The following is a 16,123-nucleotide window of genomic DNA, read 5'->3' on the forward strand; positions in this document are numbered from 1 at the left end:
TGGGCGTGCTGGATCCTATCCCAGCTATGTTCGGGTGAGAGGCGTGGTACACCCTGAACTGGTCACCAACCACAAACCCTAATGGAAAACATTAAGTGAATCACTCTGTGGCAGGGTCAATCAGAACTGAACATTGTCTTGATAAAGGCCGAATACGTTGATATAGTTCTTGTATTGAGTGTCAGTGTTGTGGCTGGTCAATATGTATAATTCTACAATTTATGCATCAACCTAATGTAACTTGGGAAAAGAAACAATCCCAAAACATGTCTTTACTTGTCTTTTTTTAATTATTATTATTATTGGGAGTGATGCACAGACTGCAGTCCAGAGACATTCACGAAATAGACAGGTGACACTTGGCTGTACACAGTGTTTCTTTTTTACACAGAAGTCTAACACTGTCAAAACAACAACAACAACAAAATGACATATCATCATAAAAGGGCAGCACGCTAAAATGAAAACTCACTTGTTTATGGGCTTTTGATTTTTATCCTCAATTTGACGGAAAAATCGTAACATCCATGCAAAGAATTATACTGGAACCCTCACAATTAACAGCACCAGCATCACGACATATCACTTTTATTATATCTCAGTCCGACAAAACGACAGTATGATCACAGACTTTAATTTTTGTGTCCATGGCCCATTTAAGAGTGCTGAAAGTATTTCTGAATAAGAGTGCATTCTAGTTCAGAATAATTTTTCATATATATATATATATATATATATATATATATATACAGTATTTTTTCTCAAAAGGAGTACAGGACAAACCAGAACCTGGACATCATTACATACATGTTCTATTTACTTAAATTAACATACTGAATTGTACAATCAACCAGCACTAGAGCAGTGTACATGGGCCAGAGCACAAAACACAGAGAATGTTGGACTTAGTATATTTTTTTAAATCTACCACACTGACTGAAAAAGAGAATAACAATACGACCTGACCCGAGCATCAGTAACCCCCACCCACACTTTGCATTACTCTACTGCTTCTACATTGGCTATTAAATCGATTTCCTGATATTTTTGTTGATATTTTAACAGCAAAACTGATAACACTAGCTGTTTGAAAGTTAGGAAATCAATTTACCATATTTATGCAAATAGTGGGCGGGGGGATTTATTTACTCAACTGCAGACGAGGAAAGCATCTATTCAGGCAGAAGCCTTTATTTGGACATAGATGTTCTTTTAAAAGATTGTAAGTCCTTGTAAAGTGAAAATAAGTGTTTTCTAAATTTGACACATTACAGAGAAGAGTTGTTCACAACACTGCCCAGTTTCAATTATAAAAAAAAAAATCAAGTATTTAAATAGAGGTTTCAAAATCGTGAAAAACCAAGCCATTCTCTCTGCTCTCAAATGCTGTGGGTGTGTCCGCTGAAATCATGCCTCACTCAACTGTCAATCAAACAGTACCATTAGGACCTGGAAAAATTAATGCTTCTTCGTTTGGCATCTGTCGTATGCTTACACATAACTATATGTTTGAGCCACAAAAATACTGTGTATCCGCTCAAAGCCTCTGGGGGGAATATAACCTTATCCACGCTGTGACAACGAGGCGCTTTAAAGTTGCCACACCAGCGTGAAGCCCTCGTACACTCGCTGGCTGTGACGTCTGACTTTCCCCCGGCCCCCTCGCTCCTCCACCTTCTCTCCGTGACGTGCGTGCACTCATGGCCGACAACGAGGCGTTCTAAAGCAGCCACGCTGGCAGCCTATCTGAAGGGAAAATATATTTTAGGGGTATAGGCATAGGTCGCGAGCTAACTGCCCATTGCAGTTGCACAATTTAACATTATATCTCAACTTTTTTTTAATAGTATATATATTTATAGTTCTCAGTCTGCACGTTTTCAGCAATTATCTTCAGACATGTATAATGTATTTGAAAACAAAAATCTCTTTCGTACTTTTTGTGACATTTTTTTGGGGGGTGGTGTGCTGTCAGTTTTCTAATGTAAAATGGTTGCCTTGGCTCAATAAATGTTGGGAAACATTGAATTAGAGGGATGGCCATTATATGAGGCAATACAGTAAAAACATGCATCAGCATTTAGTTGGCAGTTATATTCGCTATACACACTTTCAACATGAACAACCACCAGTATGTTCCCACATCCACTATAAAATATAATTGGACATTGACCTAAAATATACCAGAAGCGTTGGGTTTTGCATCTTTTATCCATTTGTATCAATGCCAGGAAATAATGCTAGCGGATACTTTGACCAAAAACGAACTTCCCACTTACAACTTGGTGAATCGTGTAAAAATCTGACCTGAATCCTTCCTGGAAATAGAAAACAATGCAATTTACTGAATGAAGGCCACTGATTTCTCATTTGTCTCAAAAGCTTACATGATTATAAATGCCATCTCGTGCATCTTTGTGAGCCGTTGACCTCACTGGTCATTTTTAGTTGTTTGCTTTCGTTGGGACACAATTGATGTGATTGTCACATCAGTGACGTTGAAATTGAATAAAGAGTCAGCAGGCTGTGCCACTAAAAGACTCTATGTCCCATTTTCATCGCAGAGCCTTACAGGAAATAAAACACTGTGGGACAGTTTCCCCCTGAAGCTCACACAGCAGCGTCATGCAGTTGTGATAACATCGCTTTTTGGGATTGGAGCAGATTGATACGCATAACCTAATAACCTAATAACCTGTGATTATTAGCAAAATGAGTAACTTAATGGATGTTGTTGTCACTTTACATTGTTAGTTTTATACAATAATATCATGCATTTTCCTAGTATGGTTACTTTTAAAAGAGAGCCCTAGTTGTCCCATTGCATCAGTACCAGATCTGTTCAGCAGAGGGCGCTGTTTCACAGGAGCAAATTCAGCACAGGCAAGGCTTGCACGCTAGTAGGGGAAAAACATAAATTTGGCAGAACAGTTCTATTTTGGGGAACATGGTGATTATTGTAGTAATGTTATTATTATTATTATTATTAAAAAGAAGTGTAACACAGCAACATTTTGAACTCATTCACATACAAGCATACAGACATGGCAGTCACCAGGGGTAGAAGATTTTCTGGCTGCGCCAGGGTCAATCATGGTTTAGCCACCCCTATGCCCCTTTCGCCATGGCAACAGAACACCAACAGAGATTTGGCATGTGACCACTACATCCTCTCCCTGACCTAAGTCGGGATCCCCCGTAAACAGACAACAGTGATGCGTTCAAAATCAAGAAAATATTCATAAGAACATAGGGCAGTTTGGCAGCTTCTAAAAAGTAAACAAAAACACACCTGACGTACAAAAGATTCTTTCATTCAACATAGGACGCTGTCTCAAATGACACACGACGTACATTCCCTGGTACAGAAAATCATACACGTACATTTGGGTGGAGTCCATTTCAATCAGGGAGAAATATGTTGTATTTCACCATTACATCTATGACAATAATAAATATTGATTTAAAGCATGAATAGAATGCAAGTTCTACAAGTCAAATTTGCCTGAGGTTTATTAGTACAATTCAAAGCTGAATAGTGTGTGTGTGTGTGTGTGTGTGTCATTTGAGACAGAGCTTGTGATTGATCAACAGTGGATATGCAGAAAGTGAAAACACCCGTTAAAATAAAAATTAACTTTACGCAAAAGATAATGTGACATATAACCAGTCCTTTACAATTGTAAAGATACCATTTTGTTATGGTGGCTATATACAGGTACATCTCAATAAATTTGAATATCACAGAAGAAAATTCCAAAAGTGAATCTCATATTCTAGATTTATTAAACACGTAGCTATAATATTTTTCATAAAGTTAATTCCTACCTAATTTCCATATTAAAAATAATTGTGATTGTTTGAATGATGAGTTTTTATCTATAAGCAATAATCATCAACATTATAAAATTAAAATCAGAAAGTATTTAATTCATATAACACGAAATTCCTTTTTTGAATTGAACTACTGAAATAGTTTTCCATGATATGATGATTCTACTTTGTCTTATTTTATTTTACACTATATACAGTGGATATAAAAAGTATACACACTTCTGTTAAAAAAATGACAGCAAAATAAATCATTTGAAAGCCTTTTACACCATTAATTTTACCTAAAACCTGTACAACTCATTAAAAAATTAAATCTGTTAAAGAGGGGAAGTAAATATAATCAACTGAAATAATGTGGCTGGACAAGTGTGCACACCCCCTTATAACTGGGATGTGGCTGTGTTCAGAATTAACCTATCACAGTCAAACTCATGTTAAATGGGATGCGGCACATACCTGCCACCATACAAAGTCCCTCTGATTAATCCCAAATGAAGTTCAGATGTTCTAGTAGGGTTTTTCAGTCATTCTTTGCTTTCCATCGGAATCCTAAAGGTTTTGTGCTAACACTGACTACCTTGTCTATGGCCCGGCCCCAGTTCCATACTGCCATGATGCTGCCACCACTATGCTTCACTGGCACTGTTTTGGTGATGAGCAGCGTCGTGATTTTGCGGCAAATATACCTTTTGGAATTACGAGCAAAAATTTAAACCTTGTTTTTTTTCAGACCATAAAACATTTTCCCACATTTGATTTCGACGTGCACATTATAGGTCACATTAATGGTGGGAAAAGTTTGGGAATGATTTACAATATCTTGGTCTAATTTTTTATAGATCACAAAAACCTGGGATTTGAACAGGGGTGTGTAGACTTTTTATATCCACTGTATATAATGTACAATAAGCGAATTCAAAACCAATTTTCACACCCTCAAGATAACACTTGCGTGAAACAAACATGAATAACTTTATTCATTTGTACTGATTATAGGTCACATTATCTTTTTCCCAAAATATCTGAACGTAGGTTCACTTTGTATAGTCGCCGCATCGTAGTCGACTTACTCCACAGTACAGCATAGTACACAGCAATCTGCATGAGAATGTGAGATATTGCACTTAGTCACAAAAACATTGTCGTCGTGATGATGATGTTCAGCATGTGTAAATCTACTCAGTTAAGTCACTGTCAGTACAGTATGGCACTTGAGTTGCTATCTCTACATTTGGAAACATGCAGATTCGATACACACTGTTTAACTGCAGTGCGAGGAAAAGAAAACAAATAGAAATGGAATAAATAAAAACATTCCCCAGAACAGTTTGGCATGAGAGGGAATAGTTTAGATTTCAAGTGAAGGTGCTTTTTGTCATACTGCTTATGTGATGATATCCTATTTTGTGTGTGAATAATGCCAAACGGCCTCGTCTTCTATGGTACCTCCTCTTGTTTTCTGTTTTTGATTTTCTTTATTCTTATCCTAATCTGCGTGAAAGTGAGTCTAGAAAAGTGAAGCTGGAATGCTCACGAAAACAACAAGAGGAGGAAACAAAAGAGTAGATTATTCTTGTAATCTCATTGAAAATTCTGCCCACGTTGATTGCAAGTGCACCATGACAGATAGCAACTGTATTTGATTTCCCGTCACATCAACGTTTCCTATCTAGCTTCTCTAGTAAATGGGAACCTGGTATGTGGGCGCCGCATTGTTCTCTGTAAACGGAGGGTTTTGGTAGGTCTCTGTAGGCTCTGTGGTGCCCCCTCCTCCTGGTGAGTTGGATGGGCACGGCTGGGTGGGGACTGCGCTGTCCAGGTGCTCTGAGGTGAACAGGGTCATGTCAGTGCCCAACAGGTACTTCTGCACCGCACGCACTGTAAGGCCAGCCTGAAAGCACAGTCGGATGGGCACACTTAGAAGGAGCGGACTGGCAGCAGTTGTGATTTTTGACGTCGCCAGTCCTCGATGGGAGCGTGAATGAGTTGTATGAATTGTATGTCAGTGATGCTATGCTAGCATATTATTACAGTGTGTAATTTTAGAATGTTAAATAATGACTGCCTCTTCATGAAGGTGTAAAGGGGCTACACTTAATAGAAGTAAGACTAGGGGGAGGGGGGGGGGGGGGATGGTACTTTACAATAATAAAGTTGTAAGTCAATTTCAAAATTCCCATACAAACCTAAATGCAACAGCAAGAGACCAGCAGACGCTGTTGTGCCCAAAGGCTGATTCAATATTTTTTATAAATTATTTTTAACATATTGATATTATCCATCCATCCATCCATTTTCTGAGCCGCTTCTCCTCACTAGGGTCGCGGGCGTGCTGGAGCCTATCCCAGCTATCATCGGGCAGGAGGCGGGGTACACCCTGAACTGGTTGCCAGCCAATCGCAGGGCACATACAAACAAACAACCATTCGCATTCACAGTCACACCTACGGGCAATTTAGAGTTGTCAATTAACCTACCATGCATGTTTTCGGGATGTGGGAGGAAACCGCAGTGCCCGGAGAAAACCCACGCTGGCACGGGGAGAACATGCAAACTCCACACACTATATGCAGGATAAAAAGTGTCAAACTATATGCCTATAATCTCTGCAGTGAACATAATAATTTTTAGACCAATTAAGTGAAATAAGTAAATTTTTCGCAGTACACCTGCTGATCCCTCACAGCGTAATAATGTGCTGCAGCACAGTGGTTGGAAATAACTGTAACTGTCTACTTTCATATTCTTACCCAAGTGATGATGGAGAAGAAAGAGAAGGCGATCGCAGCCCGAGCTGCATCCGCGCCCTGGTTGAGGGGCAGCTCATCGGTCGTTGTTCGAGACCACTGGTTGGCCAGGAAGCAGAAACTTACAAAGTACAAGAAGGCCCATAAACCTGCCAGGAACACAGACAGAGCTGCTTTGTAATGAGAGAATCACACAGTCGGGAGAGGTCAGCAGCCGATGTTTCTTCTTTGTGACTTGAAAGGTTTCAATTCTCTTAATATCTCGTGGTGTGTCACTTCATTGATCGGAAACAAGGAACTACGACAGCTTTGTGTGCCTTTGCAGAGGGAACCCCAAGCTATTTTAGACATCTACTGTAAAAGTCCAGAACAAGCTACGGTCTTGAGGACGAATTTGAAAGCTGATTGGTAAAAGAAACAGTCCCATCGCTAATGGAGTTTAAGTTACATCAGCCAGCACTGCTGATTCTGAAATGAAATCTGAGAACACTGTTGCGACAGCCAGGTAACATTCGCACCACTTGACCAAACGGGAAAACCTGTCCTCGTTGTGGGTCCACCACAGCAGCGGGTTCTGCATGGCGCATCTCTGCGGCGTTTGCACATAATCGCAGACCTCTTTGTATGCGGTACAATCATTCCCTGCTCTCCTTCCACTTTGAGAGTGTGTGTCATATTGTCTATCCTGGCCTTCAAACAGACGACAAAGCGTAGTCTACAATGCGAGCTTTTATTCACAACTGCAGGCAACAACGACGCTCCGCTCCACAACCTCAGGCATCGTTGGCGTCAACATTCTATACAGTCAACCCTTCAGCATACAGTAAAAACACGCCACTCGAACAACACGATTGCAGTGAAGGCCTTGCTGGCCCTGACCTCAACAGTTCCCACTGGTGATGGCAGTCTGTGTGTCAGTACTCGGCCGCGTCCTCACCTGAGAAGCCGATCTCAAGCATGACCGCCTTCTTGCGGTCTTTGACGGAGCTGATAGAAGAGAATTTGTAGTCGAGTAGCAGGAAGAAGGAGCAGGCCAGCAGGCCCACCAGGCCCACGAACACACCGTAGTTGCATGCGTCCGCATTTTTGTTGAAGATGCAGTAGAGACGTTCGCTGCCTATGTTCACGTAGCCCTCGTTCACGATGGAGGCGAAGACCACCAGCGAGAAGATCTGTGCAACGGGCACAGGAACAGCAAGATGAGACAACTGCAGTGGCGAACAAAAGCACAAATATATACGTATACAGTACATAAGGCGTGAAAGATTACTTGATGATCTTGTCTCATTACAGTATAGAATGACAAACAATCAAGTCACTCGTCACTGTTTTGACACATCAACACCATCATGAGTATGAGCAATTTAATATGATTGTATAAACGTTTGCGACGGTTTCAGGAGGACCCACAATCCCTGAAATCACCCCTTTTCTTGCTTGTGTTCCATCATCCAACTAAAATATAGATATTTAATGATATTTTCCGTTTTGATATATGGCAGGTCTCTCGGGAGACATGGCGGCTGCTGGTGTCAGATTGCATTTAGGTTCTTGTGGGAATTTTGAAATCCACTCATTTTGCAAATTCTGTCTTGATTTATCTAAGATAACTTCTAATTTTCCATTGATGGGAAGTAACATACAAATAATTTATTACTGCAATTAAGTAGATTTTTCTGGTATCTACATGAGAATTTATTTATTTTTCTGATGACTTTTTACTTTTACTCCCTACAGTTAGGGATTTCCGCTTTCTACTCATTCCTTTGTCAAAGCAGTTATTTATTTCAACCTCCACGAATGACGACATGATGTAAAAAAAGACAAATAGAAGTAAAGTGAACTGCGGTTCAAATCTGACGTGATTGAGATCTTGGGGTCTTATTAAGCGGGGAAAAACAGGTACAGGTAAGACATGGAGGAACGGGAACCAGGCAACATGAACGAGAACTACAACAGAGTCGAAGAAGCAAGATATTCCCCATCCATGGCCTTAATTAAGAAAATGATTTGTTGTTGTAGCAAGTTTTGCTCACGCAGGCCCTGTTGTCAGTTCAGTCCGGATTATCTTGTCGGACTTGAGTTTGGATCAAAGCTGTTTCCTGTGATTTAAAAAAAAAAATTTTGTTACATTTACCAGTCTTTTTATTCTTTTTAACATAATTATCTGTATGTCTATCTAAGTATAGAGTGTTTTGTAGAGTACTTTTTCCACCCATGTAATTTAAGAACCACTTTTTCTGATCTCAATTCTTCTGTGTCTCCTTTGTAAACATACAGTAATCGTTTGTTTATTAGTTTTATTAGTCACATCTCTCGGCAGTGTTTCGAGTGAGCGTCTCTTTGAGCAACGCTCAAGACCAAAGGCATTAACCTCATTTCCATCCTTTCTGTTACGACTGACCGGAGAGTTTGATGCTTCACTTCCTCTCCAGAATCAAACAGTCCTGAGGCATTGTGTGTGTGTGTGTGTGTGTGTGCGTGTGCATGTGAAAAGCATGACAAGTTGCCATTGCAAATTCTATAACGTTAATCATCTTTCTCCTCGTGGTGATCACCAACTGTCCTTTTTTAAATTTGAACTGATCGGTTGAGTAACAGTGGATGGCAGAACAGGGCCATGTGACACGCACGCACAGCCACATGGGACCGCGGGTCATATGATGCTGGAAGGACACACAAAGGGAGAATGCCGGAGCCACGATCACATGTGTGCTTCTAATCTGCTTAGATACACAGGTGGTTCTATAGTGACTTGGTGCGTTTGCAGCAAAGCAATGCACCTGCAAAAATCACACGAGTAACAGGATTTCAAAAAATACTTAAATATTCCTGATTTTGTAAAAAGATATACACAGACTTTTAACTATCAAGTTTTTGTGAACGTCTTGTGACTCACAAGAAGGAGTGAGTGTATTTTGGACTACTGTATCCGGATTGACGGGAATGCTCCATTGAGCGATCTCATCCCCTTTTATAGTCTTACTTGTTGTAGCCATTATGTTTGGGAGAACTGGCTGCAAAGAGTCCGTAACGTGAGATGCGCGTCATCGTGTTGAATGATGAACTAATAATGGATGGATGGATTGACAAACAGCTACAGATGGATGGATGACTTTCATTCACTTATGTATTGGAAGGGATGAGAAAAATCCAGAAGCTGTCTGTGTGGCAAACATTGTGGTTTGTCTACGATGGATGGATGGAGATAGATAGATAGATAGATAGATAGATAGATAGATAGATAGATAGATAGATAGATAGATAGATAGATAGATAGATAGATAGATAGATAGATAGATAGATAGATAGATAGATAGATAGATAGATAGATAGATAGATAGATAGATAGATAGATAGATAGATAGATAGATAGATAGATAGATAGATAGATAGATAGATAGATAGATAGATAGATAGATAGATAGATAGATAGATAGATAGATAGATAGATAGATAGATAGATAGATAGATAGATAGATAGATAGATAGATAGATAGATAGATAGATAGATAGATAGATAGATAGATAGATAGATAGATAGATAGATAGATAGATAGATAGATAGATAGATAGATAGATAGATAGATAGATAGATAGATAGATAGATAGATAGATAGATAGATAGATAGATAGATAGATAGATAGATAGATAGATAGATAGATAGATAGATAGATAGATAGATAGATAGATAGATAGATAGATAGATAGATAGATAGATAGATAGATAGATAGATAGATAGATAGATAGATAGATAGATAGATAGTTAGTTGTTTGAATTGACCAGTGTCAACACGCCCGTCAGAACCAAATAGCCCTCGTGACTTTAATATTTACACACATTTCACGCCACGCACGATGCGAGCTCGCGTGCGCGGTTACGTTCACTGACCGATCACAGGTGGGATGACAGCAGGGGAGGCCGGGGTAGCACTGGACCCCCCTGAAATCTGATTGGACCCCCATTAAGTTACATCTCATGGCGGTAAAAATGAAAACAGCCAATAAGCACCCAGCGCAGTGTGCCAGTCTCTCTCGCCCGCTGGCACACCCAAAACACGGCGGGCACATGGGCAAGATACATCTCATGGCGTCTCCACATGACCAGTGTCAGCTTCCAACAGCCACTCCGCGTTAACGTCTGCATTTCATTCGGGTTGCTGCTTATATTGACGTGTTTCTCCAATGATTTTAGGGGAATTAAACTAGCAGACAGTCGGCCAGCTAGCTGTTTCACGGTCTGTTGGCTTCAATGAAATATGACGTGAAGGAGGCTGGGGGATTATTAATCCTTCACATTTTGCCCTTTGTTATGTCTCTAAACTGTTGGTGTACTGATATGTTCGTTTAAAAGCTTTAAAACTACAGTGTCAAAAGTATTGCTGTAGCATTTTTTCGCTCTCTTCTATGCAGCATCTTATTTCATGCATTTTGTATTACTGTATTAAATTTGGGTGGCTAAAGAATGTCAAAAATTTGGGTAGCGACTTAATGACTTAAAGTTCAATTTGGGGTCCTGAGGCAAAACCAGGTGGCACGGTGGACGACTGGTTAGAGCGTCAGCCTCACAGTTCTGAGGACCCGGGTTCAATCCCCGGCCCCGCCTGTGTGGAGTTTGCATGTTCTCCCCGTGCCTGCGTGGGTTTTCTCCGGGCACTCCGGTTTCCTCCCACATCCCAAAAACATGCATTAATTGGAGACTCTAAATTGCCCATAGGTATGACTGTGAGTGCGAATGGTGGTTTGTTTCTATGTGCCCTGCGATTGGCTGGCAACCGGTTCAGGGCGTACCCCGCCTCCTGCCCGACGACAGCTGGGATAGGCTCCAGCAGTCCCGCGACCCTAGTGAGGAGAAGCGGCTCAGAAAATGGATGGATGGATGGAGGCAAAACCGGTTGGGTACCACTGAGTCGCTGAAAGTTTGAATATTAAACTTACATCTATAGTGGTCTATTTCCCCTGACATTTTGTAGGTTTGAAGTGGGGATTTGATAACATTGTGCAATTTGTAAGTGATGCTAAGAGTAACAAAACTGGCCTTTTTTGTTTTTCATAGGGTCCGTTGAGAAATGAAAAAACAGGGCGACAAGATGTATAACTTCTTTTTAAAGAGAAGCAAGTCAGGCAACGGTAAGGTGGACAGAGAGTGTGAGAGAATCGCTCGTGTGTGTGCGCGCTGAGTAACTGTGAGTGGGTAATTGTGTGTGTGTGTGTGTGTGTGAGTGGACAACTGTGAGTGGATTACTGTGTGATTATTGAAAAATTGTTGCAGTTGTGCTTCTGTGTACATTGTGTTATAAACATTGTTAATAAACTTTCATTTATGCGCACAAACCTCATCTTCTGCGTGGCTTAGTATGTAGATTGCAACATTTAAGAGTCTCGGATTGCAATTCATTGGTGGAGAAACAAATTCATTGTCATAGTCTGTGGACCCCCTGAAATAGCCTTGGCCGCCCCCTGGACACCCCAACGATAAAAGTCTAGCTCCGCCACTGGACGACAGACGACGTTTAGGGGAGAACAGCAGCTAATTTTGCCGAACAATATGGCTTTACGTGATGAATGTGACTATATGATCATTTAAAGGTTACAAATAACGAGAAGTGAATTATGAATGGTTTGGCTCATTCTGACGCAGCACAATTATGATTAAAAAAGGGTTCTGTAGCATTTGTGCCCCTTGAACATCTGTCATAAGGAAAATGCTGGAGAATAACTGGGCCTTGGTTGCATCCTCTGCATCAACACACCCTTTAACAGAACATTTATCACCCCGTTCTGCACATGTAGATGTCTCCATTTATCGTTTGTGTGGTTTCCCAAAAAAGAAAAATGTACATTTGTAGTAGGACCGTCACGAGGCTCGCGCAGCTACGATAACAGATAATCCACGCGCACAGGCGCACCAACAGCAGCAGCATAAATCCCCCCACTTTGAAAATCCAAACAAACATGTCTCACCCACGACAAGGCTCTGAGGATGGTCTGTGGCTGTTTGGCGAAGCTGATTGGGTCGACAGTGGACCCGGCGCGGCCCGCTCCGAACGATCCCACTCCGTCCATCTTCGCTGGTTCCGTGAACGCTCCCCGACGCTCTCTCGCTCGCTCCTCTCCCCTCGCGGCTCCGGGGCACGCGCACCGCCCGCCCAGCTCTGCTGCAGGGACGCTCCTGCGTGCGCGCTCACGCCTCCTGCAGCGGCCACGCGCGCGACGAGCACGAGGGCTGCTTTCGCTCTCGCTGGGAGCGCATTGAGATCAATACTGCACTTCCAAATCGTGACTGTGGAATATTTAAATACATATCTAATGGCTTCGACTGTGGTAATGAGCATCGCCTTATAATTATTTTTGAAATTTTGATCAAGCAAACTATATACATTACGTACCGGTATAGATTTTACATTTTGTAGGGGGAAAAAATATGCATTTATTTATTTAGGTGACCATTCAGGCATTTAGTGTCCATTTGTGCTGAGGCCAGTGTGTGAGGAAGTAGCTACAAATGAAAGGAAACGCATCTGTCAATCAATGAATTAACTACTACTAGACCTTATACACTTGCTGCGTCTAAATATATCATACAAAGTCGCCACATTTTCATTCCTTGAATGTGCAGTGGCCAGGTCTCTCGTAATACAGTAACCTAATCAAGTCTTAATCCCACCCCCGAAACAATGTGGTTGTTCACTAATAGCGTGCACACGCACACACACATCATGTCACATTTGACCTGAGAACTCCTTTGACTTGCAGAAGACTAATTGCCTACCAGTGACGAATCAATGTGATAATCCATTTCAAAATTTCAAAGGGTCATGCCCATATTTCGATACAAAAAAATGTTTATGGATGTTACGATCTCATAATGCAGAATAACTTCCAGGCATTTTGTTGAAAACAAACAAACAAAAAACTTTAATTTGGAATTTGTTTTGATGATATCAGCGTTAACCCCAAAGAATATGATGTCCAGACTCAACACACTACAGTGCAAAAATTATTAACATGATTATGAAAATAAAATACACATGATCAAAATGACTCATTTTTTTTCAAATAACTTAATAAACATAATAAAACTATGTCAATTTTTTTTAAAAATCATTTAACCACATTATACAAACTGTAGTTAGCAGAGCACTGTGTGGGACATGCCAAAATAACATAAATCCAATTAAAAAAAAAAAAAAATTAAAAAAGGAAAACATTTAGGAAACCCATTTTAAGAGACTTATCTTTGTACTGGTGTGTGTCCAAACCTTCGGCCACTTATAAGACCAGATGACTAATTGATGAGTGATTTCTGATGAGGACGCCAATGGCACTAGTGATAGTGATATTGGTGCAAAATAACAACGCTTGTTTGTTTGCACCCTCAATTTTGTTTATGGGACCAAATATATTGGTAAACAGCAGAACAGGAAAATCCATGTTAAAAGAAAAAAAACAACAACAATTATCTTCACGTGATGTTGCCCCAAAGCCGAACGCATCGACACTCAAAAGTTCTGGGAGGGTTTTTTTTCAGTCACAGGAGCCATCTTTCCATCCATCCTTCCACCTCTCATCAACTCGGGAGCAATCAAACTCCGGTTTTCCCAGACGTACATTGATGTTGTTATGGAGTCGACAGAGCCACTGGGACAGAGCGTGACGGCTCTTAGTGTCCGGCTGATTGGTTTTTAATCTGTGGGGAGCAAATGATGTCATTTTAGGGGAAAAAAATAAATAAAATAAACTGCCTCTGACAAAGAGACAAAAGACAAGATACTGTACTTGCTCAAATGGTAGGCTAACATCTATGAACTGAGTTAATTTCAGTTACTGTTTTATTTTTCTTCTGAGTAAAGGGAAGGAGTCTATTTAAGGACATGATTGTTTGTTTTAAAGGAGACCCATTATGGATGCACATATACAAATGGGTCGCTGCAGTGCCTACCACTCGTCAAGTGTGAAATTACACAACCAAGTAAACCATTAGTTAGCTGGCTATTTCTGAAAATGTGTCTGTGAACGAGTGTTTCAGAATTTGGGGAAAAAATGGGATTATTATGATGCCACCCACACTTTGACTTTCTATACCCATGAATAAATGCAAATGAGTAAATCTATGAGGAAATACAGTACCAGAGAATGTTTGTTTTTTTAAACTCCCACCATGCAAAGATGTATTGCGTCATTGAACACTGATTCCATAAGAGTTCTGTGGTCTGACCTGCTTCTAAGGTCTTCTGCACATTCATCACAGGGGAAGAATTTGGAGAATAGGTTAATGAACTGGCCCATCTCTTGCTGCTGGCTGACAGATGGTTTGTCAGGGTAATATGCAGCCATGGTGTGCAGAAAGGACCAGGTGTTACGTCCCAACTCTTGCCTGTCCAGCGGACACTCGGGCTCTTGTGCCTCCAGCTCATCTTGAGACTCCTGTACGGGTTTAAAATGTACGTTAAATAATAATCTGTATGCTGGACAGTAGAATCTGCCCTGATTTGACACTTCTTGTACTGCACCCTCTGAAACAGCGGTCCTTAACTACAAAAAAAGATTTTATTGATCAGTCTTGCTCAATAATGGTACCAAGGTAATAATTTAATTGCTTTGGCCTGAGCACAAACACCGTGATTAGATGTGTTTTGAAGACAATAACAACACAAATAAAATCAATCAATCTAAAAAACGAAACAAAACAAAACATTTTTTTAAAACACCTGCCAATCTGCATTGACCTCATGTCACCTGCACAGCAGCTGTCGTCTGCTGCTTCTGTGTCTTCATCCACGATTTAAAGTCCGTACAAGCGCGGCACGGCTTCTTTTGGACGCCGCCGCTCGGCTGCTGCTCCTCGGAAGTGCTGCCCGGCACCGCAAAAGGAAAACCTTCAAAAGCAGGTGAGCTGGAGGCTGGTGGCGAGCCTTTCTGGGATGAGGACGCCGACATGTTGGTCCTCCGACCCGCTAAATTAAAATAGTTATTTATTAACTAGCTGTCAGTCTGCAAAGTGATTCATGTTTAATATGTAATATTCTTAATAGTGAGCGAACATGCTTAACCTGCATGCTTCCCCGGGTGATATAAATCCTACACTTGGTCGTGCGTTTTTGACGGAAGCGAGAGTCTGGAGGTGCCGACGGTTTTCCGGTTGTGACGACAGAATGTGACAGAGTCTAGGTCATAGATATGAATACTAGATTTGCCAGCGTGCTTTATTATTGGGGCTACTGTACGTGCCTACATGGCAGCCATGTTGGAAAGGTCGTCTTTCCCCTAGAAGACAATGCATGGACACTGAAATCAAGGCGTAACTTGCTCATTTCTCAACCGATTTTTATGATAGTTACTGTTTTGTCACTGCTAAAGTGTATGCTGTCAATACGAAACATTTGGGGTAAAAAAGCACCAAAAAAAATAATAATAATGTGAAAGGGACTTCCCGCTCCCTTGTCGTAATTGTACGGCGTTTTACGCAATCCTCAGTATTCTGCTTTTCTTGTTGTCCACACACATGGAATGAGCTGCCGACTTGGGCCTTCCTACGGA

The 16,123-nt window shown here is 40.9% G+C and overlaps 2 protein-coding genes across 3 annotated transcripts; both read right to left on the bottom strand.

Annotated features, from left to right (window-relative positions):
- Nucleotides 1-218: 218 nt before the first annotated feature.
- Nucleotides 219-12,707, bottom strand: syngr3a (synaptogyrin 3a). 2 transcript variants are annotated; one of them, XM_061700354.1, is made up of 4 exons: nt 12,548-12,707; nt 7,519-7,753; nt 6,585-6,730; nt 219-5,725 (listed from the first exon to the last, which is right to left on the bottom strand). In XM_061700354.1, exons 1-4 carry the CDS (start codon nt 12,647-12,649, stop codon nt 5,513-5,515), a joined length of 696 nt encoding a protein of 231 aa, XP_061556338.1. In that variant the 5' UTR covers nt 12,650-12,707; the 3' UTR covers nt 219-5,512. The 2 variants fall into 2 exon arrangements, with proteins under 2 accessions (XP_061556338.1, XP_061556337.1); XM_061700353.1 differs by having other exon boundaries at nt 7,519-7,789.
- Nucleotides 12,708-13,544: 837 nt separating this feature from the next.
- On the bottom strand, nt 13,545-15,717 carry gfer (growth factor, augmenter of liver regeneration (ERV1 homolog, S. cerevisiae)). The gene is made up of 4 exons (XM_061700974.1): nt 15,637-15,717; nt 15,323-15,540; nt 14,802-15,010; nt 13,545-14,273 (listed from the first exon to the last, which is right to left on the bottom strand). The coding sequence occupies exons 2-4, from the start codon at nt 15,521-15,523 to the stop codon at nt 14,111-14,113; spliced, it is 573 nt and encodes a 190-aa protein (XP_061556958.1). The 5' UTR covers nt 15,524-15,540; nt 15,637-15,717; the 3' UTR covers nt 13,545-14,110.
- Between the last annotated feature and the right edge of the window lie 406 nt (nt 15,718-16,123).

Source organism: Phycodurus eques, chromosome 16, assembly GCF_024500275.1.
Source record: "Phycodurus eques isolate BA_2022a chromosome 16, UOR_Pequ_1.1, whole genome shotgun sequence".
NCBI classification, from domain to species: Eukaryota; Metazoa; Chordata; class Actinopteri; order Syngnathiformes; family Syngnathidae; genus Phycodurus; species Phycodurus eques.

What these genes read in the sequence shown, in the direction of transcription:
- gfer (XM_061700974.1), bottom strand. Translation starts at nt 15,523, where the DNA reads ATGTCGGCGTCCTCATCCCAGAAAGGCTCGCCACCAGCCTCCAGCTCA. An exon ending in AGACGACAGCTGCTGTGCAG is followed by an intron (nt 15,011 to 15,322) that starts GTGACATGAGGT and finishes AAACCCGTACAG; the next exon opens with GAGTCTCAAGATGAGCTGGA. An exon ending in GCAGAAGACCTTAGAAGCAG is followed by an intron (nt 14,274 to 14,801) that starts GTCAGACCACAG and finishes TGCTCCCCACAG; the next exon opens with ATTAAAAACCAATCAGCCGG.
- syngr3a (XM_061700353.1), bottom strand. Translation starts at nt 12,649, where the DNA reads ATGGACGGAGTGGGATCGTTCGGAGCGGGCCGCGCCGGGTCCACTGTC. An exon ending in TCCTCAGAGCCTTGTCGTGG is followed by an intron (nt 7,790 to 12,547) that starts GTGAGACATGTT and finishes TCGCCACTGCAG; the next exon opens with TTGTCTCATCTTGCTGTTCC. An exon ending in GCTTGAGATCGGCTTCTCAG is followed by an intron (nt 6,731 to 7,518) that starts GTGAGGACGCGG and finishes TGTTCCTGGCAG; the next exon opens with GTTTATGGGCCTTCTTGTAC.